Source organism: Rhinatrema bivittatum, chromosome 12, assembly GCF_901001135.1.
Source record: "Rhinatrema bivittatum chromosome 12, aRhiBiv1.1, whole genome shotgun sequence".
NCBI lineage: Eukaryota > Metazoa > Chordata > Amphibia > Gymnophiona > Rhinatrematidae > Rhinatrema > Rhinatrema bivittatum.
In genome coordinates this window covers 77,803,944-77,829,324 of record NC_042626.1, presented here as the reverse complement: position 1 = coordinate 77,829,324, position 25,381 = coordinate 77,803,944, and the positions used below count along the sequence as shown (strand labels likewise).

Here is a 25,381-nt window from a genome sequence, read left to right as displayed (position 1 = left end):
GGTATAAAAGGGGAATCAATTGTTACTGGACTAATGCCTCACACCAAACGTAAGACCAAAATCAGGGAGATGCAGACATCATCCCCTGTATCTTTGGTCTCACAATCCCAGATACCTTCCTTTTTTACCCCTTCAGCAGGAATGGAACCGGAGAGACAGGTCGCTGGAAGTGACATAGAGCAAGTGTCACCTTCCCTGACCAAAACATCCTTAAGTCCCGGAGCCCCCACTATTCCTTCTCCTCCAGCACAAATTTCTTTTCAAGCTGTGAGAGTTCAAGATTCTATTCAGGTAAATGGAGAAGGAACCCTTGCCACAACGAGGGAAATTGAATCAAGGGAACCCGAGATTCATTTGCAGTTAGATAAACCAGCAACAATCACCATGGATACACTTTGGGACGCTATTAAAGCATTAGAACTTGCAGTTATTAATCTCTCTAGGATAACATCTGATTCAAATCAGAGATTTAAAAATATTGAAATATCTATGTCCAACTCTGAAGCTAAGAATCAACAACTAGAAAAACGTCTCGATAAAGTGGAAACTTGGCAACAGAAGTTTGCCAGAGCTGAAATAATTTACGATAAAAAGTTGGAAGCTTTGGAAAACTCTTTCAAATATTTGAATTTACGTATAATAAATTTTCCCAAGCTGGAAATAATATCTCCACATGAAATGCTAAAAGAATATTTGGTAGAGATCTTAAAGATACCTGTATCTACTCTTCCCACTTTCTCGAAGGTTTACTATGTAAATTCAAAGAATGCTTCTGTACAGAATACTGGAGAAAGACAGGCATCTTTAAATTTAACAGATGTATTGGAATCTAATATAGATACAGTAATATCTAGTAGAGCTGTGTTACATGTAGCATTTGCTTTTTCTATAGCTAGAGACCTAATATTTAAAGCATATATGAGAAATAGGATGGCCTTTTTTCATGGTGGGAAGATATGGATATATCCCGATTTATCGAAGCAATCTCAAGAAAGGAGAAAAAAATGCTTAGCATTAAGATCAGAATTAGAGAAAAAAGGAGGTAGAATGTTGCTGAAATATCCCTGTAAATGTGAAGTCCAATTTCAGCAACAGAAGTATATCTTCTTTGAGGTTTCACAGTTAAAGATTTTTCTTGATTCACACCCTCAAGAGGCTGTGTCAGGGGTTGTAGAGGCTAGTTAGAGAGATTCCTGCTATAATACTCAGTATCAGTTGTTCACCTGGAAGAAGAGTTTCTTCTTTCTTTCTTTCTTTCAGGTATTGTCTTCTAAGATGGCTCTGTTAGTATTAACTTCATTATTTATTACTTTTTTCTTTTCTTTAGTGAGTACAGGACAGGAGTATTGTTTGAAGATAGAATTTAATTGTTTAAATATAGTATGTATCCTTGACTCTGTATTCACGTTTGATGGATTATGTTTGTAAATGGAAATGCATAAATAAAAAATAAAAAAAAAATAAAAAGTTAATTTGGAAAAATCCGAATTATTAAGTATTAATCTATCACAGACTGACGTTCAACTCATAACACACCACTTTCCCTTCCGGTGGGCAAAAAAAGCTTTAAAATATCTAGGAGTCTATATTAATGCTAATCTACATGACCTTTATGATCTCAACTATGCCCCATTATCTAGGACCATTGATAAAGACTTGGACAAATGGCATAAGGGACCGTTTACATGGCTGGGGCGTATAGCAATCATCAAAATGAATGTACTACCAAGGTTTCTATACCTGTTCGCTACATAGAAACATAGAAACATAGAAATGACGGCAGAAGAAGACCAACCGGTCCATCCAGTCTGCCCAGCAAGCTTCACACATTTGTTCTCATACTTAACTGTTTCTCTTGGCTCTTAGTAACCTTATGTTCTAATTCCCTTTTCACCCCCACCATTAATGTAGAGAGCAGTGCTGGAGCTGCTTCCAAGTGAAATATTAAGTTTGATTAGTTGGGTAAGCGGCAGCATAGCTCTCTGCCATGAAGCAGAGGGCAATGCTGGAAATGTGTGAAGTATCAGTTTTTCTTTTCCCCTGTCATTGAAGCAAGGAGTCATGCCGGACATGCACCGAAAGTGAAGAATGCCTTGAAAGTCACATTAACTATCATCAAATATTGAAAAGCCTAATAATTGGTAATACCTATAAGCCCATGAACCCATCCCTGTTTTTTTTCTTTTTTTCTTTTCTTTTTTTAATTGGGAGATGGATGCCCTTCATCCTTCTACTCTGTGAAGGTGGACACCTACCACCGGCCACTGGCACATTTGCAGCCTGGAAGCGAGAGCAACAGGCTGACCTCAGCACGGCTGTGCTACAACAGTTTTGCTTTTACTTTCACTTTGCCTCCAGCACGGCCGTGCTGTAAGAGGAGCAGATCAGCTAAAGGAGCAGGAACGATTTCTTTGATTACATCATTGGGTAAAGTACATAGATTTTGTGGCTTATAGGCAAAATGTTGAGAATATTAATGGTAATTGTGTGTTGCTAAGGTCTGGAAGGTATGCTCACCCCCCCCCCCTTTTTTGCATTGAGCTGGCTCTGCATTACCAGTACTTTATTTAATGAAAAGGCTTTGAATGCATGGCTGCTTCTGCCTGGAATGTTATTTTATTTAAGGAAATGCCTTAGCACATGGCTGGTTATATATATTTTAACTAATATATATTTAGTGAAATGCCATGGGCTCTCGGCCACACTTTACCTGTTATTATATATATATATATTTTATGAATTCATGGCTGGCTTTCAGCACAATGCTTGCTCTGCATGTTGCTGTATTTATTGAAGGGGCAGCGAGTGCAGGGCTGGTTATCTTTCACTTGTAGCCTCTTAGAAACGCCATTGAAGGGGTCTACACATGGTGAATGCATAGGTGGTTAGAGCACATGGCTGGCAGTAGCAGGCTTGGTAGCTCAGTGGTTAGAGCACTGATCTTGTAGGCTTACTTTACTTTAAAATCGAGGTTTTCTATGTATTGCTTTACCCCTCGCTCTCTAAATTGCTAGGAAGTGGGCAGGCTTCATGTCTACCATGCTACCTCAACATCCTGTGGATGTGCTTTGTTATACCTAAGTAATCTGACAATTAAAAAGTAGCCAGCATTCCGTAGTTGGGAATTCTGATGATAGGTCTGTGGGACAGCGGCATGGCATTTGAGTGCTCAGCCAGGTTAACAGGATGGTTTTATATTAATCCAAAAGGTGATATTTAGCATTCGGTTACCATTTAAAGGGACAGCTGTCCCATGTGCACGTTTATACTGAATTATAAGGGGTACAGGACCCTCAGCTTGATAGATATGATTTAGGCTGCGCTATGCAGCTCTATTCAAAGTAAATTAAATTATTAATGAAAGGTTGGCTTACATCTTAGCATGGTATTGTGGTTCTCATGGGAAGGGCTTGCCAGCAGAGGTCAGCACATGGCAGCGGCCATTTTGGGAGTTTAGCACATGGCAGCGGCCATTTTGGGAGTTTAGCACATGGCAGCGGCCATTTTGGGGAGTTTAGCACATGGCAGCGGCCATTTTGGAGGCAGCACATGGACTTTCAGGATTTTCTTTTTTTTTTTTTTTTTAAATTACTTTCCTTTTACTCCCCAGGCCCCCCCCCCCCCATGCGCTGGCACTCCCGCCTCCCCCCAGAGTCCGGCCGCCCCTCGCCCCCCCCTCCACCTTCCTCAGCTGCCCCCACCCCCATCCTGTCCCGTCCAGCCCCCCCAAACTTGCCGGGCCCAAACGTGCGCCCAGCCCCCCCCCCCCCCCCCCCCCGGCTCCTTGCACCCCTCCCCCACCCCCCCCTTAGCAGGTGTGCGCACACCCACATTTGGCTACCTATTCATATGCCCCCCCCCCCCAAAACTGTGCGAGATCTAACCATTTATTATGTCTACACAGCATGGCTACCACTCAGTTTGCTATGGCTTTTGCCCCGTCCGCACTTATGCCGGACCAGGCTCAGGCTCTAGCCAAGCGAGCACGTCGGAAGCCAAGCAAATTGCAGGAAAACTTTGCGGCAACGCCAGAAGTCGAAAAACGTAAGACCAAGACACAGAGGAATAAGAAGAGGAAATCCGCATGCACACGACAACCGCGTAGCATTAGCCATTTGGGCTGCTATGTGCCGGAGCAGCCCCCTCCACGGGGCATGACCCCTGCAGCACCGACCCCTGCAGCACCGCCACGAGAGAACTTCGGCAATGTTACCGAACGACAGCTGCGTCAGCTCATGGACCAAACCTGGTCAGCGGCTGCTATCCATGGCACGGACAGGGTGAAGGCAATGCTGGATGCCTTAACGCATACCACTAGCCCATCCCCTGGCTCAGTGCCCATCGGTCCACAGCACGGTGCAGCGGGCAGCTCCAACAGTTCAGCTGGCAACACCCAGCCACCAGCACGTCAACAGACAGCTCATGGACAACACGGGCAACCGCAAGAAGGACAGAACTGTGAGTACCCTGATTTAAACCGGGGCCAGGGTAATGTGCAGGTACCCCCAACACAGCCCAGTTACCCACCACCAAGGAATGGCAGCGAAGTGTGGCTGGGGCCACAAAGCGCTCCTACTGACAATTTCGCTGCTATGAAAGCTATTTTCGATAACTGGCATGGGCAGGGTAATGCTAACACTAGCCCAACACAGGAAACAGGGCAGTCAGGACGACCCATGGGGGATATTTTACTTGTGACACCAACCCCAGCCCCAGCTACAGCTGTTGGAACACCAACCACAGCTACAGCGGTTGGAACAACGGTGGGTCAGCTGGGGACCAATGGGCACAATACCACTGGTAGCTCAGCCACGAATGGCAATAACGCTGCACAATACACATGTACAGTGGGCTCACTAACCGCGCATGTGTCAGAGGCGTTAAAAGAGAAAATATGGCGCAGCGAATATGTAGATATATTCGAGCTGCTCAGGAAAGAAGGGGAGGGTTCCGATCCCAAATACCACGAAGCGTGCAAACTCTCAGCTAGGGAGAAACCCTGCATCGCTAAGACGCTAGCTAATTGGTCAGCAGGATTCAGATTTCTGTCATCCATCATAGGTCAAAAATTTCCTGAAAAATGTTGCTCCTTAATTGCTTACCAGGACGTCATTTGTGGTGCTTATCGCACGTATGGCGGTACGGCTTGGTTGGAGTAGGGTGCAGGAGGTTGTCCCTGGCTTCGCTGGCAATGCATACCAGCCGAGTACATGGTTAACTCCTCGCCAACATACTTTTACGGGAAGATTTCCATTTCGGCAAGGTCAGCCCTTTCGTCAAGGGCAAAGGTGGGGGCAAGCCACTAGATTTAGGGGTGGGGGGACTCCCATCTGTAGGCTGTTCAACTCTGGTTTTTGCAGATTCGCTGCTGCCTGCAAATTCAGACACGCCTGCATGGGATGCGGTGCAGGCCACCCTCAAACAAAATGCTCAAGGGGAGGAACCATCCCCCACACAGAGCAACAATAAATTCATTAGAGCACCTACCCCCATTAAGATACATAGCTTGCAGGTCTGTTTAAAGGGTTATCAGCCCAAGGAGGCCAGATGGCTATACAAAGGGTTTTCCCAAGGTTTTCATATACCTTTCATGGGGCCAGAAACCGCCACAGAGGCTAAGAATCTCTTATCTGCGAGGAATAATGAAGAGGTCATTGCACTAAAGATCAAAAAAGAAAGCGACATGGGTAGGTTGGAAGGCCCATTCAAGGACAAACCTCTACCTCATTTTAGGATTTCCCCTCTGGGGGTGGTTCACAAAAAAGAGCCAGGGGAATTCCGAATGATTCACCATTTATCCTTCCCAGAGGGTGGGTCAGTGAATGATTACTTGGACCCCGAAGCATGCTCGGTCGCCTACGCCTCATTTGACCGGGCATTAGACATGGTGAGGCATTGGGGGCAAGGGGCATGGTTGGCAAAAGCCGACATTGAATCAGCCTTCCGCTTGCTTCCAATACATCCAAGCTGCTTCCATCTGTTGGGGTTTCAATTCCAAGGTAAATATTACTTCGATAAATGCCTCCCGATGGGCTGCTCTATATCTTGCGCCTACTTTGAGAGGTTTAGCACATTTGTGCAATGGGCTGTAGAGCAGGACATCGGGAAAGGGAAAATCATACACTATTTGGATGATTTTCTGTTTACCGGCCATAGGGACACACAGGCCTGTGCGCAAGCCCTCGAAGCATTCACCCGGAAAACTGACGAATTAGGCATTCCGCTAGCTAAGCACAAATCAGAAGGACCGTCACAAAAATTGTCATTTCTCGGTCACCTCAATTTCGCTTGCAAGATCATGCCCATGGGTCGCCCCTTCATGAGAAGATTGTCCCAAGCCACAGCAGGTATTCGCAGGAGCCATCATTTCATTAGAATCACCAAGGAGCTCAGGGAGGACCTCATAGTATGGAAGACATTCCTAGGGGAATATAATGGGCGGACAGTTTGGAGGGACCCGATCATGACCAATAGGGAGCTGCAGCTCTACACCGACGCAGCGGGGAGCGCTGGATTTGGGGCCTATCTGGCTGGGAAATGGTGCGCGGAACGATGGCCAGTACAGTGGGAAGCCATGGGTTTACTCAGAGACATCACTTTTCTCGAATTGTTCCCCATTGTTGCAACAATACACATGTGGAAAGCATGTTCCCACAACAGAAGAGTGGTTTTTTGGTCAGACGACATGGCGGTTGTACAGGCAAAAAATTCTCTCACCGCTCACTCCCCTAGGGTCATTAGGCTATTGCGGGATTTAGTACTGCTCTGCCTGCGCATTAACCTGGTCTTTAAGGCTAAGTACGTTCCGGGGGAAGCTAACGGCATCGCTGATGCATTGTCTCGTTGTCAGTGGTCTCGTTTCAGATTCCTGGCCCCGGAAGCAGAGCATCACCCTTATCACGTCCCTCCGCGGATTTGGGAATTAGGGTGCCCGGAATCGCCTCCATATTGAGATCGGCTCTGGCAGAGTACGGGGAGAGCATATGCACGCGGCGGGAGCCTGTTCCAAAAATTTTGCCAATCAAATAACACGCAAGTTCAAGGGACAATGACAGAGAGAAATGTAATGACAGAGAGAAATGTAACAGAGTTCTTGCTCTACCTCAAGAACTCGGGAGTATGAAGAGCACAGGCAGGGCAACATGTAGCTGCTATTGTTTTCGTCTCCAAACTATGGGGGATAGGCTCAATTAGCAACTCCTTTCTCATAAAAAAGATATTAGAGGGTTGGCGGAGACAAGAACCAGTTAGAAGGGACGCCAGAAAGCCTATCACACCAATGCTGCTACAAGCACTGGTAAAGGAGCTCCCCAGCCTAGTTTGGGACAATTATGAGGTAAAGCTATGGACCGTGGCTTTTTCACTAATGTTCTTTGGTGCATTTAGAAACAGCGAGCTTATCCCGAGGGCAAAGGTGACCACCAGGGCATCGGATGGGGGTCTCCTGATAGAAAACATAAGGCTGTTTAATGAGACAGTACAGATCTTTCTCAGGCGAGCAAAAACTGATCAACGGGCAGTAGGTCGCTGGATTACATTATACCCTGCTCATACGGGGGTGATATGCCCCGTAAGGGCTACAACAGAATACCTCAAAGTACGCCCGCTGGGGGGAGGGCCCTTTCTAAAACACAAAGATGGCAACGCGCTATCGCGTTACCAGTTTATCAGTATGCTACGCAAAGGCTTGGAAAAGATAGGGGAAGACGCGGGAGCTTATCACACACATTCATTCCGAATAGGCGCAGCATCCTTCGCCAGCAGCGGTTTAAGCGAAGATCAAATTAAGGCGCTAGGGCGGTGGAAATCCGGTAAATTCAAAACATACATACGACCCAATAACCAGACACCCCAATGAACAGTCTCACTGAGAAACATAAAAAGCATATATTTACCGTCCTGTTGCACATAACCGTTTTATTTTGTCCATCATAGACTCGCCAGCGGGGAGCGCGAAAGTGATATGGGGCACTCGTACATTTATTGGGCGCACATTAGAACCAAGAGAAAGACCTCCAGCGAGCAGATGGGCATTCCTCGTAGCAAGGCCAGCTTATTCTGGCTCGGCAAACGAGGGATGAGGGGTCCAACTAATGCCTTGCATCCTCCAATACGCCAGGCAACTACCACAGCCTGATATCATCTGTCAATTGGGCGGTAACGATTTGGTCGCAGTCAAAAACATTGACTTAATAATCACGATCAAGAAGGACTTGACTGCAATTAAGGCTATATGGCCAGCCGTGGTATTGGTATGGTCCCACATTATCCCCCGATTGGTATGGAGGGACGCGAGGTCGCATAAATCCATCGCAAAAGCAGGCGCAAATTGAATGAAGAAGTGGGGACGTGGTTGAGAGCTATAGGGGGATATGTCATCAAGCATGATGATATTTCGCTCTCATGTTCAGGCATTATAGGCCGGATGGGGTTCACTTATCAGACGTTGGGGTAGATATCTTCATCCTGCACTGCAAACGGCCACAGCAGCTTTAATTAATTAGTGGGGGTAGAAAACAAGTAAGGTTTTACTGTTTCCTACTTTGGCGGGTGCCCTCACCGGACCATAAGGGGATGTATCGCTGCATAGAGGGGAAGTTTTTGGTGTTGGGGGAGGGGGAAGGGGAGGAGCACAGCACCAAGGACTTTGCATAGGGGGAAAGCGGGGGCATGGATATAACTAAGCATGGCGGAGACCGAGATAATGGCCGGTCTGGGGGTGGCCCAATGAAGGCCTGGCATAAGCAATAACCGCGGCCCGCAAGGCCAGCATGGCGGAGACCGAGATAATGGCCGGTCTGGGGGTGGCCCAATGAAGGCCTGGCATAAGCAATAATCGCGGCCCGCAAGGCCAGGGGTGGGAGGAGGCGGCAGAATACTGCACGGAGCGGCAGTAGCCACGGAGGCGTTCACGGAGCGGGATGCCAGTGGCGGGTGTTCCCCTTCACGGAGCGGAAGGCGGGATTGGCATTCACGGAGCGGGGTGCCAATGGTATACCACCTTCACGGAGCGGAAGGATGGAGGGCTGCCGTCTCCAAAAAAGCATTGGGGTGGGAAGAACAAGCAAGGTACCGGTGAGGGCGTGGCATTTAGCTAATGCCAATTGATTAAGCTGCTGCAATATAAAGTAATAAGGTTATAATGAAAAATGCTGGCTGTGGCCGTTTCTTCCACTTAATAAAAGTTATCTTGGCTTACCTACTCTGTTGTCGCGTGGTCAAGGGTGGGAGGGGCGGTCGTCCGTGAGCTACGGCGTGCCAGAGTTAAGGAGGCCCGCCTCTTGAGGCATGGGCCGTATAACTGGGCAGACGTGCGGCAGGCAAGAGGGAGGGGGGAGGGGGGCACAGCCTAGGTGCGGAGAGGGGCGGACAATGAGATTAGGGGCCAGTTCAAACCTGGGCATGAGCCAATGAGACAAAGAAGGCGGCGTCTCTGAGCTCGGGTACTTAGAGGTAGGGCGGGGTGGGGGGAGCACATTTGCAGCCTGGAAGCGAGAGCAACCCTCCCACCACCCCACAGCGCAAGGGGATACTGGGATTGGGGGGATAAGTTGTCACAGCCATAACAAAAGGAACAGCGGGTGCCCTCACCGGACCATAAGGGGATGTATCGCTGCATAGAGGGGAAGTTTTTGGTGTTGGGGGAGGGGGAAGGGGAGGAGCACAGCACCAAGGACTTTGCATAGGGGGAAAGCGGGGGCATGGATATAACTAAGCATGGCGGAGACCGAGATAATGGCCGGTCTGGGGGTGGCCCAATGAAGGCCTGGCATAAGCAATAACCGCGGCCCGCAAGGCCAGCATGGCGGAGACCGAGATAATGGCCGGTCTGGGGGTGGCCCAATGAAGGCCTGGCATAAGCAATAATCGCGGCCCGCAAGGCCAGGGGTGGGAGGAGGCGGCAGAATACTGCACGGAGCGGCAGTAGCCACGGAGGCGTTCACGGAGCGGGATGCCAGTGGCGGGTGTTCCCCTTCACGGAGCGGAAGGCGGGATTGGCATTCACGGAGCGGGGTGCCAATGGTATACCACCTTCACGGAGCGGAAGGATGGAGGGCTGCCGTCTCCAAAAAAGCATTGGGGTGGGAAGAACAAGCAAGGTACCGGTGAGGGCGTGGCATTTAGCTAATGCCAATTGATTAAGCTGCTGCAATATAAAGTAATAAGGTTATAATGAAAAATGCTGGCTGTGGCCGTTTCTTCCACTTAATAAAAGTTATCTTGGCTTACCTACTCTGTTGTCGCGTGGTCAAGGGTGGGAGGGGCGGTCGTCCGTGAGCTACGGCGTGCCAGAGTTAAGGAGGCCCGCCTCTTGAGGCATGGGCCGTATAACTGGGCAGACGTGCGGCAGGCAAGAGGGAGGGGGGAGGGGGGCACAGCCTAGGTGCGGAGAGGGGCGGACAATGGGATTAGGGGCCAGTTCAAACCTGGGCATGAGCCAATGAGACAAAGAAGGCGGCGTCTCTGAGCTCGGGTACTTAGAGGTAGGGCGGGGTGGGGGGAGCACATTTGCAGCCTGGAAGCTCTTGCCGCCCGCATTTCTGCGCAGAACACAAAAAAAAATATTTGACTTTATCTGGCGTCGTTGGCCACCCAGAGTAGAACGATGCATATTGGGGTAAATTTTAAAAGCCTGCGCGCGTAAATCCTGCTGGAATTACTCATGCAGGGCACTTGTGCGCCAGCGCGCCTATTTTGCATAGGCTGCCGGTGCACGCATAGCCCCTGGACGCGCGTAAGTCCCGGGGCTTTGCTTGGGGGGCATGTCAGGGGGCATGTTGGGGGCAGCACGGTGTTCAGGGGCATGCCCGGGGGCGTGACGGCAGTCCAGGGGCGGGGCAGGAGGCATGACGGTGGTCCGGGGACGGGGTAGAGTGCTCCGGCACAGCGGCCTGTGCCGGGGCAGGGAATCGGCGACGCGCGCAAGTTACGCCTACCAGAGGCAGGCGTAACTCAACCAAATAAGGTAGGGGAGGGGGATTTAGTTAGGGGTGGGAGTGGTTTAGATAGGGGAAGGGAGGAAAGGTAGGGGGGACAAAAAAAAAAGTTCCCTCTGAGGCCGCTCCGTGCGTATCTTTTAAAATCCGGTGTACTTTTGTTCGCGCCGGTCGCGCGTACTTTTTAAAAATCTGCCCCATTATTTCAACATAAGAGACAAGGTGGCCTGGGGTACCAGATCTACAAGCCTATTATGCAGCTGTTCAGCTGAAAGCCATAATTGACTTGGCACAAGTGCAAAATCCTAAGCAATGGGTTGCTGCCGCACAACTCATGATTGGGTCAATGCCCGTCGGAGCTCTACCCGGCAACCAAGCTCTACTTGGATGTATATTCATTGTCTACCTTAGTCTTTAAAAACCACGTTAAAAGTCTTGGAAAGATGTAGGGGAAGGTTGGTGGGGTCATACTCCTTCTTTTATCAAACTTATCTATTCCATAATAAAGTCAGCGGCCTTTCAAGCATGGCGAACAGCGGGTATCCTCTCCATTGACCATATGTTGCAGGGAGGCGAGATTCTGACCATGACTCAGCTGGCAGACAGATATAAATTATCACCGAGCACTTTTTTAGCATATGCTCAGCTTAGGCATTTTATCAAAAACATCAGTACATTACAGAAGTTACGGGGGACTCGTTCCCTCTTTGAGAACCTGTGCATTAGGGCAGACACGCTCACCAAAGGGGTATCTAAACTTTATTCCATGTTAACTTTGGTTGTTAACCCACCCACCCCTCACTTCTTACAGTGGGAAAAGGACCTGGGGGTATCCTTATCTCCTCAGATACGGAATGCTATATTTCAAAGAGCTACTAAATATTCCATATCTGCTAGACTACAAAAAAAGAAAATTAGGTCTTACCTCTGTTAATTTTCGTTCCTGTAGTACCAAGGATCAGTCCAGACTCCTGGGTCATGCCTGTGCACCAGCAGATGGAGACAGAGCAAAACTTGTCAGGCTCTGTCATATATACCAGGGTGCCACCCACAGCCTGTCAGTATTATGTAATGTCAAAGCAGAATAACCCCCCAGCTGAAAAACTAACTATATACATGAAGTTCAACCGGGGAACCCTCGGATCACTAAACCCAGCAAGGAACCTGACCCGAAAACCAGGGACGGACAGAAAACCAGAATCTTCATCCCCAAACCAACTAGAACAGCAATAGAAAAAAACAGCGGACTCTCCGACTTTAGAGTAGAAGCGGGTGGGACTCTGGACTGATCCTTGGTACTACAGGAATGAAAATTAACAGAGGTAAAACCTAATTTTCTTTTCCCTGTACGTACCGGATCAGTCCAGACTCCTGGGATGTACCAGAGCTCAGAACTACTTGGGATGGGACCTGGAGAGGCCCGCTCTCAACACGCCTGCTCCGAAATTGCCCTCCCTGGAGTCCTGGACTTCCAGCCGATAATGCCGTGCAAAAGTGTGCAATGATTTCCATGTCACTGCTCTGCAGATCTCTTGAGAAGAAATCTGTTGACACTCCGCCAGGAAGCCGCTTGGGAACGTGTCGAGTGTGCCCTAAGCCCTAAAGGCAAGGGCCGACCAGCCAAAAGGTATGCAGAATTAATAGCCTCCTTCAACCACCACATGATGGTGGTCTTAGATGCCATATTACCCTTTTGAGGCCCCTTCCAGAGGATGAAGAGTTGATCCAAAACCCGGAAACCATCAGTCACTTCCAGATAGTGCAGAAGGGTCCTACACACATCCAGTTTCTTCAGATCCTTGGGAAGGGGATCCGACCTGCCGAGTTGTGAGAACACTGGAAGCTCCACCGACTGATTCAAATGAAAAATTGAAAACAACTTTCGGTAGAAAGGAGGGAACCGTCCGGAGACTAACTCCAGACTCAGAGATCCTCAAGAAAGGTTCCTTACAAAACAATGCCTAGCCGAAGCTATTGCCACCAAAAATACTACCTTTAACGTAAGATCCTTCAGGGTCGCCCCTTCAGTGGTTCAAATGATGGCGCACACAAGGCCTTTAGCACCACATTTAGGTTCCAGGAGGGACAAGGAACAATCAACGGAGGACGTAGATGTTTTGCCCCCTTAAGAAAACGGGAAACATCCGGATGTGAAGCCAGCGTCCCCCCTTCTACCGAACCTCGCAAACAACCAAGGGCAGCTACTTGCACCCGCAGTGAACTGCAGGACCGCCCTTTGGCTAAACCGTCTTGAAAGAAGGCTAGAACATCGGAAACGGACGCCCGAGTAGCCCTAGTTGCACGAGCAATGCACCAAGACTCGAAAACCTTCCAAACCCGTGCCTAAGATAAGAAAGTGGAGGTTTTACGAGACCGCAGTAGGGTGGAGACCACCGCATCTGAATAGCCTTTATCTCTTAACGGCGCCTCTCAAACGCCATGCCGCTAGACAAAAGCGATCTACCTGATCGAAACAAACAGGCCCCCTGATGAAGTAGATTCGGTAACGCCGGCAGACGCAGTGGTTCCTCTAATGCTAGATTTAGGAGGTCTGCAAATCACCGATGCCGTGGCCACTCGGGAGCCACCAGAATGACCTCCATTGGATGACGCTCCCTTCTGCGAAGAACCTCGCCGATCAGAGGCCAGGAGGGAAAAACATAGAGAGGGATTGACGTCGGCCCAGGAAGCACCAAGGCATCCACCCCCTCTGCTCCCAGTTCCCTGCGCCAGGCAAAGAAGCGTGGGGCCTTGGCATTCTGAAAGGTGGCCATCAAATCCATGACCGGCTGTCCCCCTCTGTCGCAGATTAGCTGGAAGACCCTGTCTGACAGCTCCCACTCTCCGGAATCGAGCTGATGCCGACTCAGGAAGTCTGTGTGAAAGTTGTCTACCCCTGCTATGTGGGACACGGCGATGCTGAGAAGGTGACGTTCCGCCCACTGCATCAATAAGTGAGCTTCTAGCGCCACCAGGTGACTCCGAGTCCCCCCCTGATGGTTGATGTAGGCTACCATTGTCGCGTTGTAGGACAAGATCCTAACCAACTTTCCCTGAATCAGTGGCAGGAATGCCTGGAGTGCCAATCATACTGCCCTGGTCTCCAAGCGATTGATCGACCAGCGAGACTCGAGCGCGGACCAGAGCCCTTGTACCGACTTCCGCAGACACACCACGCCCCAACCGGTGAGGCTCGCATCCATGGTGACCACTGTCCACTCCGGTGCCACGAGCAACACCCCCCGGAGGAGATTGTCCAAATACAACCACCCTTGCAGGCTGGCCCGTGCCAGGTCCATCACGGTAACGGAATATGGAATTGTTCGGAAACCAGACACCAGCGGGACAACAACGCCGACTGTAAGGGTCGCATGTGCGCAAGAGCCCACGGCACAATTCCAATGTCGAAGCCATGGAACCCCCCAAAAGTAAGGCCCTGACCTGGTGTTGCAACTTGTGACAGCGCTCGACGGAAAGAAAGACCTTGCCTTCTCGCATATCGAATAGAGCTCCCAAAAACTCCAGAGACTGAGAAGGAGCAAGGTGACTCTTGGATGTATTGACCACCCAACCAAGGGAGTGTAATAACTGCAGCACCCGCTGAATCGCCGAATGGCAAAGCGCCTCGGACTTTGCTTGAATCAACTAGTCGTCCAGATAAGGATGAACCAACAGCCTCTCCCGGCGCAACTGCGCTGTCACCACCACCATGATCTTGGTGAAGGTCCTGGGAGCCGTCGCGAGACCAAACGATAAAGCCTGAAATTGTAAATGCTTCCCCAAGGCATAGAACCTGAGGTACCTCTGAAGGTCCTTCCTGATACCGATGTGCAGATATGCCTCCGTGAGATCGAGCGAAGCCAGAAACTCTCCCGGCCTTACTGAGGCAATCACGGACCTCAGGGTCTCCATGCGAAATCGTGGTATTCGAAGACACCTGTTGACATCCTTCAGATCTAGGATGGGCTGGAAGGCGTCCTCTTTCTTTGGAACGACGAAGTATATGGAGTAGTGTCCTCTTCGTTGCTCCAAGACTGGAACAACTGCCCCCAGATCTAGCAACCGGAGCAAAGTCTGTTGGACCGCTTGTCGTTTCTCCGCGTGACCGCACGGGGATGGGAAAAATCTCGGGTTGAGAAGGCGAGCAAAATCTAAGGCGTAGCTGTGTTTTATCACAGAAAGCAACCACTGGTCCGTCGTGAGGGATGGACCGGCGGGACATCATTGGGACGACTTACCCCCGGGAGCCAAAGATGTGGAAGCGGGTCTACCAAATCGCCTTCCTCGAAAGGACTGGGACTGCTGTCTACCCTCTCCTGCTCGAAATGAGGATGAAGGTGCACTAGAGCGAGGGGTACGAGGCTTACGGTTTCCCCAAAACCTGGACCTGGAGGAGAAGGACCACCTTGGGACGCGACCTGTCCTCCGGGAGTCGGTACCCTTTGTTCTCGCCCAACAACTGGGTCATGTCTTCCAATTCCTTACCGAACAGAAGCTTGCCCTTAAATGGGAGGGACCCCAGAGGGGACTTGGAGGCTCCGTCCGCAGACCAGTTCCGCAACCACAATGGCCGTCTTGCAGAGACCGCAGAGACCATGGAGCGAGCCGAAGTTCTAAGGAGGTCATACAGTGCATCCGCACTATAAGCTACGACCGCCTCTAGACGACCCGCTTGTCTGGTTTCCTCCTCAGACAGTCCTTCGTTGGCGAGTAGTTGTTGCAGCCCAATGAAGACCGGCCCATAACGCAAAGTTACTACAAATTGCCGCTCGGGCCCCCCAAGCGGAGACCTCAAAATCTTCTTCAGCTGAATCTCCAATTTGCGATCCTGAAGATCCTTCAACACCGTGGCTCCGGTGACCGGTATGATCGTCCTCTTTGTGATTGCCGAGACTGCGGCATCCACCTTCGGCACCCGCAGGACCTCTAGAGCGTCGTCTGGCAAGGGGTAAAGCTTATCCATAGCCTTCGTGATCTTCAGGCCCAGGTGCGGGGTATCCCATTCCCAAAAGAGAAGGTCCGTCACGGAGAAGAGAAAGGAGAATATTGTAGGAGGACCACTCAGACCCAACAACACCGGATCCATGGAGCCCAGCCGAGACTCCTCGGGTGGCGTGGCTATCCCCAGCTCCTCCAAAATGGCGGGAATCAGCGGAGCCAGCTCGTCTCTTCTGAAAAGGCAGATCACCCTCGGGTCATCACCTTCCGAGACCTGGCTCTGCCTTGCCATCCCCTGCGGGCGGTGTGCCCTTCCCCTCAGCCCCCCTCGGAGGCGAGGAGGGCTCCTCCTGAATCTCTGGCTCCGAGTCAGAGGTGGTATCCGTGTCCTCTCTAGGTGGCAGCGCCCACAACAGTCGTTTGGCTCTGGACCGCCCGTCCAAGCCCTCTGACTGAGGATGAGGGTGGTCCATGGGAGATGGACCCTCAGGGCCCCCCGATTGGGCCGCGTGCCATTTGTGGGCCTTGCGGGCCTTAAAGGCCCTATGCATGGCCAGAATAAAACCGGAGGAAAAAGAAGTGTCGGACCCTCCAGAGTCTGTGGTTGTGGCCCCCCCCCCCCCCCCCCGTCCTCCCCCGTCAGAGAAACAGGCCGCGGGACCGGCCGCTGGGGGGAAAGGGGAGGTGGGGTATCCTTGAGACCCGCCGCGATCAAAGCCGGTGCCAAAATGGCCGACTTTCCCGCGATTTTCGCGAGGGGAGCTGGCTGTAAAATGGCAGATTTACCCGCGATTTTCTGAGCTTGCTTGGGGAGGGCCGCCGGCCGCTCCCCGACTGCGAGGGCGAAAGTCTGCTGTCGGACCACGACCCCCCAAAGCGTGACTGAAGGACCCTCTCCCCCCCCGGGACGCAGGCTGAACACAACCCGTTCCCGAGAGAGTCGCGCAGCGCTCGAGTCGCAAGCTGAGCATGCCGAGCCACGTGGCATGCTCAGCGCTAGTGCAAAAAGAAAAAACTGCAAAGGGAAAAAGTGAAAAGAAGGGGAGACCCGAAACGGCCGCCACAGCTGAACTAGCCCCAAAGAGACGCCGAACAAAGAAACGGCTCCGTTTTTGTTTTGTTTTTTTTTACCTGGAGCTGTCCCTCGCCGTGGTTCTGAAGCGGTCCGGCTGGGGTGAGTGAGCCGGGCTCCCCGGTATCACCCCAGCTGGGCTGTACACCAAAACCCAGGGTCCTCGACCCTTAGCCCCAGCAAGTGCTCGACCAGGGGGGATGGTCCCCTCAGGACCTGACGACCCCCTGGGAGCGAAGGACCATCTGGACAAGCAGCTTCTTCCTCTCCTTCCTTTTTTTTTTTTTTTTAATGAGGAAATAAAACCACACACCAGACAAAACAACCTGACTACTCTCAGTACACTTTTTTTTTTTTTTTTAAATCAAATCCGACTGTGGGAGAAGCACCCGACCATCTGCTAGAGACAGAGTAATACTGAGAGGCTGTTGGCGGCACCCTAGTATATATGACAGAGCCTGACAAGTTTTGCTCTGTCTCCATCTGCTGGTGTGGAGGCATGACCCAGGAGTACATACAGGGAACACAATTATAAAATGATCTATAGGTGGCACCTTGATCTTATAAAGTTAAATAAAATGTATCCTACTATGTTACCAAAGTGCTGGAGGGACTGTGGTTCTAACGGATCATACTATCACATTTGGTGGGAATGCAAAAACGTAATGTCTTTTTGGCAATCCATCAATTCTTGGATAAATCAAATTCTGCAGACTCAGATTTTGTTGGCCCCTAGTTCTGCACTTTTAAATGCACCCATAGCTGGATTAAGGAAACATCAACAGACGCTGTGTTTGTATATACTGATGGCCTCTCGAATAGCCATTGCCCACCATTGGAAATCACAGGGGTTCGTGGTGACCCGGTTACAGGCTCATCGTCGCTTAGACTTTACGACAGCGGTACAACATAATAAGATAACAACCCACAATTTAGTATGGAAACCATTTATTCAATATAATCATACTGATTGTTTCCCTTAGAATATTCACTATTACCTCTAGTGACGGGTTTTCATATATTTATTTATTTATTTATTTGAAGCTTTTATATACCGAGGTTTAGCACATGCCTTCACCCCGGTTTACATTGGAACGAAACAATGATACATAGAACAATTTGAGAAACAAAAGTATATGCAACTAGCATATGGAGAAGGATGTAACAGGAAATAACTAAAAATAATTTAATTCAAATAACGAAAATGAAAATAGAAACGAAAAACGAGGAAGGTATATACAAACTCGTGCTCTGAATACAAGAAAGTCTGAATGGGAAAAGAAGGAAATGAGGGGGGGATGGGGTAGGTAAAGGAAGGAGGAAGGGGTAGGTATGAGGAGAAGAGAAGAGGGGAGAAGGATGAGAAGCTTAAGGCATCACAATTGTGGATTGCTTAAATCATCATTGAAAGTCTGGCTGAAGATCCAGGTTTTCAGTTCTTTTTTGAATGATTTATTTTCGATGATAGTGGTGAGGTAGCATGGTAGGGCGTTCCAGAGTTTAGGCCCCGCTATGGAGAGAGCTCTATTTCTGGTGTTAGTAAGCTTAGCCATGGGATATGTGGGTATTTCGAGTAGACGTTTATCAGAAGTTCTGGTGTTCCGTTGAGGTTTGTGGGGGTGGAACATTTTACTGACTGCGGAGTTAACTGAATTGTGTAATGCGTCGTGGATGATCGTCAGGGTTTTGTATTCAATTCTCTGAATGATTGGTAGCCAGTGTAGGCTTTTTAGTATTGGGGTGATGTGATCCGATTTTTTATTTCCGGTCAGTACTCTTGCAGCGGCATTCTGCAGTAACTGCAGTGGTTTTAAGATGGATTTGGGGAGACCTAATAACATTGAGTTGCAGTAGTCTAAGCTGCTGAAGATCAGGGATTGTAGAACTGTTCGGAATTCCTGATGGTGGAGGAGCGGCTTTAGGTGTTTTAGTACATGAAGTTTATAGAAACCTTCCTTGGTTTTGGCTGCTATGTGTGTTTTTAGGTTGAGATCTTTATCGATCCATACGCCGAGGTCCTTTGTTGAGCTTTTTAGAGGTATGGATATGTTGTTGATTAGAAGAGAGTTGTGGGCGATGGTTTGGTCTGAGACATTTCTTCCAATGAGGATACATTCAGTTTTATTCATGTTTAGGCATAATTTTAACTTGTTGAGCATGTTTCTAATTGTGGTTAGGTGTTTTGCAGCTGTGCGAAGAGCGTCTTCTATTGAGTTGGTGACAGGTATGATGAACTGAATGTCGTCGGCGTACAGAAAGAAAGTTATTCCAAGACTGGAGATGAGGTGGCAGAGAGGAATTAGATAGATGTTAAAGAGGGTGGCCGAAAGGGCAGAACCTTGTGGTACACCGGTGTCTAGAGGGAGGGGTTTTGAAGAGATGTTGTTCATAGTGACCTTGAAGGATCTGTTATTTAGGAAGGAGGTGAACCATTTGAGGGTGATGCCGGAGAGGCCGATGTTTGAAAGGCTAGATAGAAGGATTTTGTGATCTACGGTATCGAATGCCGCGGAGAGGTCTAGGAGTATTAGGAGGTGGTTAATCTTGATGTCGGCACTTCTTAGAATTTCATTAGATAGGTTGGCGAGAAGTGTTTCCGTGCTGTGATTTTTTCTAAATCCGTGTTGAAATATATATATATCATATATATATATATATATATATATATATATCATATATATCAGCTTTGAGGTACCACAGGGGATGTACATCGCAATTAAAACCACAAAGTGGTTCTATACCACTCTATCATCCCTGGGTTGTACTGATACAATTACAAATACGCTTTGATCTCGATATCAAACAAGGGACATCATAGCCTTTTAAGGATCAAAATGACTATGTATTTCCAAGCTCTTGTGACTGTACTAATCGCTCGACACACCTTGTGATCAACGGCAGTGGAACTGATTAGAGGAAATGTCCTATAGCGAACATTACAGATGATGATGGTTGACATGAGCATGATGATGTGGGAAATGGGGGGGGGGGGGGAATAAGGGTTCTGGTTAGGGACTATTCATTGTAATAGTTTACATTTGAAGATGGGGTAGCACCCTTTTCAGTTCTTGTTAAAAATATTGTAAACTACACATGACTTTGTTATGTATTGATCTTGTTTGTTGTTTACATTTGAAAATTTTAATAAAATATAAAAAACAAAAAAAAAATGGTTATCACCTCTCTCTCTCTCTATACAGGACGACGCAATACCTTGCATTCAGGCTGGTGCACAAGTTAACCTGCAGCAGGACGCGTGTTTTGGACATCGGTCCATAACCCCTGATGCAATAAGGGGATCAGCGTGTCCAAACCAGGGCACAGCTAATAGCGCTCATCACATATAAATGCCATGTTGATGAGGCCATTAGCTAGTACTCCTGATGTAAAAAAAAAAAAAAGTGCGCCTGATGTGCACATTTTAACCCTCAAAAATTAACGCCAGCCCCGGAGTTGGCTGTAATTTCCCCTAGCCTTCCTTTTTAACACAGCGGGTTCTTTAGCCTACTTTATCATGTGCCCAGGAGAGGTGGATGGGCGCATCTTAGGAAGGAGGGCGCTCAATCATGAGAACCTGTTTTTCCCACATGGATATTGCATCAGCCTGATAGTAACTTAGTAAATAATGGTCTGTCCAGTCTGCCAAGCAGCGACTATGTGCATTTATGCAAAGTAGATGGTGGTTCCTCCGACTTAATATCATGGCAATATTAAGTTGGAGGAACCACAGAAAACAGCAACATGAAAAAGAAGTCTTGATGGCGGTGAGGTTAGGAAAATGCTCAATTTACGAGCCTCCATTCTCCAAACCTGTGGCTGTGTATGTTAGAAAAATGGACGCATGTAAAATTGGGCGTCTGTTTTCCTATTCCATGCACAGCCACTTCTCCTGGGTGCCCAATGCTGAGGAGGCACTAGGGATGCACAATTTCCCCTAGTGCTTCCTTTTTAATGCAGCAGCTCATTAGCCTACTGCATCACCTGCCCAGGAGAGGTGGATGGGCGCATGTTAGAAAGGAGGGCACTCAATCATTAGCACCCGTTTTTCCCGCACGGATATTGCATCAGCCTGATAGTAACTTATTAAATAATGGCCTGTCCAGTCTGCCAAGCAGTGATTTTATGTGCATTTATGCATAGTAGATCAAATTCCCATAAGGAGCCCAATCCCCAATCCAATAGTGTCCCCTTTAGAGTTGCAACTGCCGCTCCGTGCAGGTATCCCCCTGCAATCCAGTAAGCACAATGCAGCCAGATCACTGCTGCTCTGGGCTGCAGCTGGCACTCAGCGAAGGCTGCACAGTTCCCTCATTACCATTCCTTTTCCACCAGGGATCCTCTGTGTTTCTCATGCTTGGCCACTGTCCTTGTTATCACCACCACATTCCAGGTATCCATCATCCTTTCCATGAAAAAATACCTTCTGAGATTATTTTTGAATGTACCCTCTTGAAATTTCACATTGTGACCCTGGTTGTTCAGCTTCTTTTCCATTATTTATTTATTTATTTTTAATTTTTATAGACCGAAGTTCTTGTAGGAACTACAAATCAATCCGGTTTACATACAACTTTTAAATGCCCAAAAAGAGTAGTGGGCTTTACATAGAACAGTTGAACAATAAAACAGGTAACAATAGAACTAACAATAATGCTGCTTGGCTTGACTTGGCTTCCTGTGCATTAATATCTTGCAGGTATTTAAATACCTGTATCATATCCCCTTTCCGCCGTCTTGCCTCTATTCTATGAGTATACATGGGGCTTCTCATGCAAAGCCTGCACCATTTTGGTTGCCATTCTCTGGACAGTCTCCAGCCTTTCTATATCTTTTCCGAGACAAGCCTCCAGAACTGAACAGGTATTATTTCTTAAAAGCTTAACTTCAAATCCAACACCTTTCTAGGACTAACATGATTTAACGCGTTGTTCCAGGCTTTAATCTCTCTCTGTTCCCTTCTATAATTCTCTGCCTTCCTACCTACTTTACTCCCTCCCGCCTTCTCTCTCTCCTTCCCGCTCTACCTCTGTCCTTCAAAGCCCGCACCCCCTCCCCTCCTGCGGCTGGAGCTGTGATAGCGTCAGTGAGGCAGGATGTTGTTTTGTACAAAGCCGTCTGCTAGGAGATGAGAGCTCCGTGCACAAGAGAAACCACTTCATTTCCTGTAAATGAGCGCACTGAGGTTTCGCTCACTCGCTCTATTCTCAGAAAAACAAGAGAGTTATAAATAGCAACAAGCGCTGCTGCTGCGCCTCTTAGAGCAAATCCGGCAAATCTCTGCTCCCGAACTGGACTGGGGATCAGAGGAAAGTAAGGCACCAGCTGCACGGAGAAAAGAAAGGAAGGGGGAGTCTGATCGTAGGGGTGCAGAGTTTCCGCTTAGTTTAGCAGCTCTCAGCCCACAATCCCCTTCAAGTTCTGGATGGGAGGTGGTCAGCAAGACAGAAATAATTTTCTGGTTGCCAGATCTGCCCCAGCTCTTCCAAGCAGTTGTGGCGAACAAGGCGAGAAGAAACAAAGAGGGAAAAAATAATCAGCACGATTCCGTGCTAAAACAAACAGGCAAACCAAGAAATCAATCCCAAACTAGAGGATGAGGGTCGAGCTTTAGACTAAAGGGAGGGAAGAGAGAGAGGCAGTCAGGTGAATGCGAGAAAGCAGGGACCTGTAATCAGATGCTGCAGGTGGAGAGTGCTTTACCCAGAAAATGGAAAATCAGGTTTCAGTTATGTAACTGATTAACTGAACGAAGGCTCTGCTTTATAGGATCAATGGACTAACCTGCCCTCTTTTCCACAGGTTAGAGACCCACCTTGGCAAAAGTTTGCTATAGATGCAAATAAACTCCAAACAAGCTTTCAGGAGGAATTGCTGCACGTTGCTACAGTCAGGGACTTCACGCATTCCAGGCTGCGGCAATGAACGTTGCTGAGCAGTATCCTTAGGGTTGCTGAGCTGTAAAAGGGGCCGTGTGGCCCATCTCATGGCGGGGCTTGTCTTTCCAAAAATCCTTGGTGGTCCATGTTGACCACCCTCAACCCTGACCCACTCATGGGTCCTAAATGTAACAAAAAAGGTATCCTTTATTAAACTCCGTCCCTTCAAACCCTGCTCCACTATCACCAAAAATAAATGCAAGCTCCAATTTGTGACTCCCTCTATTTCTTAAAAGTTTACCACATAAATGGGATGGTCTTCTGGAGGGTAGCAGTGATCTCCTCTCACTCCTGCTCCATTGGTGCATAACCCCTATGTGCACCTTTAGGAACCTCATGCTGCTGTATTAAACTGCAAAGTTGTTTTGCAAGAGAGAGCTTTATGGAAAAATTAGTACAAAACACCCAGAAACATGCAAAATGCTAAAATGTGTTTTGCACTATTTTTTTGTATGAAGCTCTCTTTTGCAAAAATACTTTGCAGGTTAGTACACCAGCATCTATATCCAGGGACAGTAACTTTCAAAGTGGTGCAAGGGCGCACTTTGACACATATGCATCAGCATGTGCCCAGATATGTGGTCATTTTATGACATGCACACGCATATGCATGCACGTTATGAAATAGCCTGGCCGCGCACATGTACCTAATTTTAAGTGGGCGCACAAATCCCACTTCTACCGCATAAAGCTGGGTGAATTTAAAAGGAGCGTGTGCCCACGCCATTGCCAGTTTCACTTGTTCTTCCACCAGTTCACCCAGTTAAGAGCTAGATCACCCAAACCCTCGTAATTTTATAGCTTTCACTCCCCCCCCAGTTATCCTAAATCCTTGGAACACCTCAGATATGGCTAGTTTTCTTTTTTTTTTTTAACTTACACTTCCTCCGTAGCAGAAGTAAGCTTACACAGCACTAGATCTGGGTGCATGCCCAGGCGCATATTTGCGTGCACATCACTCATCCCCACTCCATATCACCCATGCTCCAGCAGACAATGCCCATTCTTTAATCAGAGTTAAATGTGCGTGCAGCGGGAGATATGCACATATCTTGGCATATCTTGGTGGGTGAGCATGACTCCAACTGGTGCGCGCATCCTCTAATTGATGTGTACTCCAGGCTTTTAAAATTCACCTTTAAAGGTGCACATAGGGGTAAGCCAGCACCATTTTCCAAGTTAGCACCAATAGGGCAAGAGCAATATGAGATCACTTCTGCCCTAGAAGACCACCCCATCTATGAGGAAAACTTGGGGGGAGGGACAGTGGCATGGCAGGGGTACTCACAAATTGGAGCTTGAAAATTGGAGCTTGAAGGGGTATAGTCTAAATTAATACTTTTTTTTTATTTGCGGCCCAAGAATGGGTCGAGCCTGAGGGGTCCACATGGATCACCAGGGATTTTTGTAAACATGTTGGAAGGGGGGCTTCAGATGGGCCACATAGAGATGTGAATCGGAACCGGAATCAGTTCCGATTTCAGGTTCGGGGACTATCGGGGAATTTTTTTCGTGCGGTCCGATCGTTTTTTTTTTAATCGGCTGTGCCCGAGCTGATAAACAAAAAACCCACCCCGACCCTTTAAAACACATCCTTTAGCTTCCCCCACCCTCCCGATCCCCCCAAAACTTTTTAAAAGTACCTGGTGGTCCAGTGGGGGTCCCAGGAGCGATCTCCTGCTCGCAGGCCATCGGCTGCCACTAATCAAAATGGCGCCGATGGCCCTTTGCCCTTACCATGTGACAGGGTATCCGTGCCATTGGCCGGCCCCTGTCACATGGTAGGAGCACTGGATGGCCCACGCCATTTTTTAAGGTTTCTGGAGTACAGTGTGTTAGGGCCGATTTTGTTGTGGCAAATATTTATGCGCGCAGTTCATGTTACATACCCAGACTGCCCTTGTCCAGCCCCCCTTTTTTGCCTTTTCCATTTGTGCGCCTATTGGGAGATATGTGTGTACTTGTTTGTTTCTTAAAATCTGTGCATCGCACACCAGCCCAAGACACTCACACATCTCCCGGCTTTGGCATGTGCAGGTCTTTTAAAATTTGCCTTTATATTAGTGAGACAGATTTCAAAAGCAATATTAATACAGTAAGCCTTAACCATTTGTCTGATAGGAAAAGGCTCTTTTCCTTTTGCCTGTTAGCCTGATCTCTTGTAAAGAGGGAAATACAAGGAGAGCTTTGTTTGAGGACCTCGGTTCCCTCACAGTACTCTCTTCCTAATAGGAATTAGTAACAAGTCATGGAGAGCTCTAAAGACCAATATAATTATTTTAAACTGAATATGTAAAAATACAAGCAGCTAATGAATTCTGTCAGTAAAGAAATTGCATGGTCCCATATGTGAAGACCATTAATCACCCTTGCTGCATTATTTTGAAGAACCTGAAGGCCATGCAGAATATATGTAGGCAGCCCCAAATATACACTACAATAATCAAGTCTGGATAACAGACATAAGTAGGCACAGTTGTTTTACCACACAAAGGTTA

General features: G+C 48.4%; 1 protein-coding gene across 2 annotated transcripts; it reads left to right on the top strand.

The window, feature by feature from the left end:
- The first annotated feature begins 2,290 nt into the window (after window positions 1-2,290).
- Window positions 2,291-8,636, top strand: LOC115074392. 2 transcript variants are annotated; one of them, XM_029573790.1, is made up of 2 exons: window positions 2,291-2,427; window positions 3,905-8,636. In XM_029573790.1, exon 2 carries the CDS (start codon window positions 5,591-5,593, stop codon window positions 6,950-6,952), a length of 1,362 nt encoding a protein of 453 aa, XP_029429650.1. In that variant the 5' UTR covers window positions 2,291-2,427; window positions 3,905-5,590; the 3' UTR covers window positions 6,953-8,636. The 2 variants fall into 2 exon arrangements, with proteins under 2 accessions (XP_029429650.1, XP_029429651.1); XM_029573791.1 differs by having other exon boundaries at window positions 3,905-8,635.
- The last annotated feature ends 16,745 nt before the right edge of the window (window positions 8,637-25,381 follow it).

Coding starts and splice junctions, on each gene's coding strand:
- LOC115074392 (XM_029573790.1), top strand. CDS start 5,591: ATGGGGCCAGAAACCGCCACAGAGGCTAAGAATCTCTTATCTGCGAGG.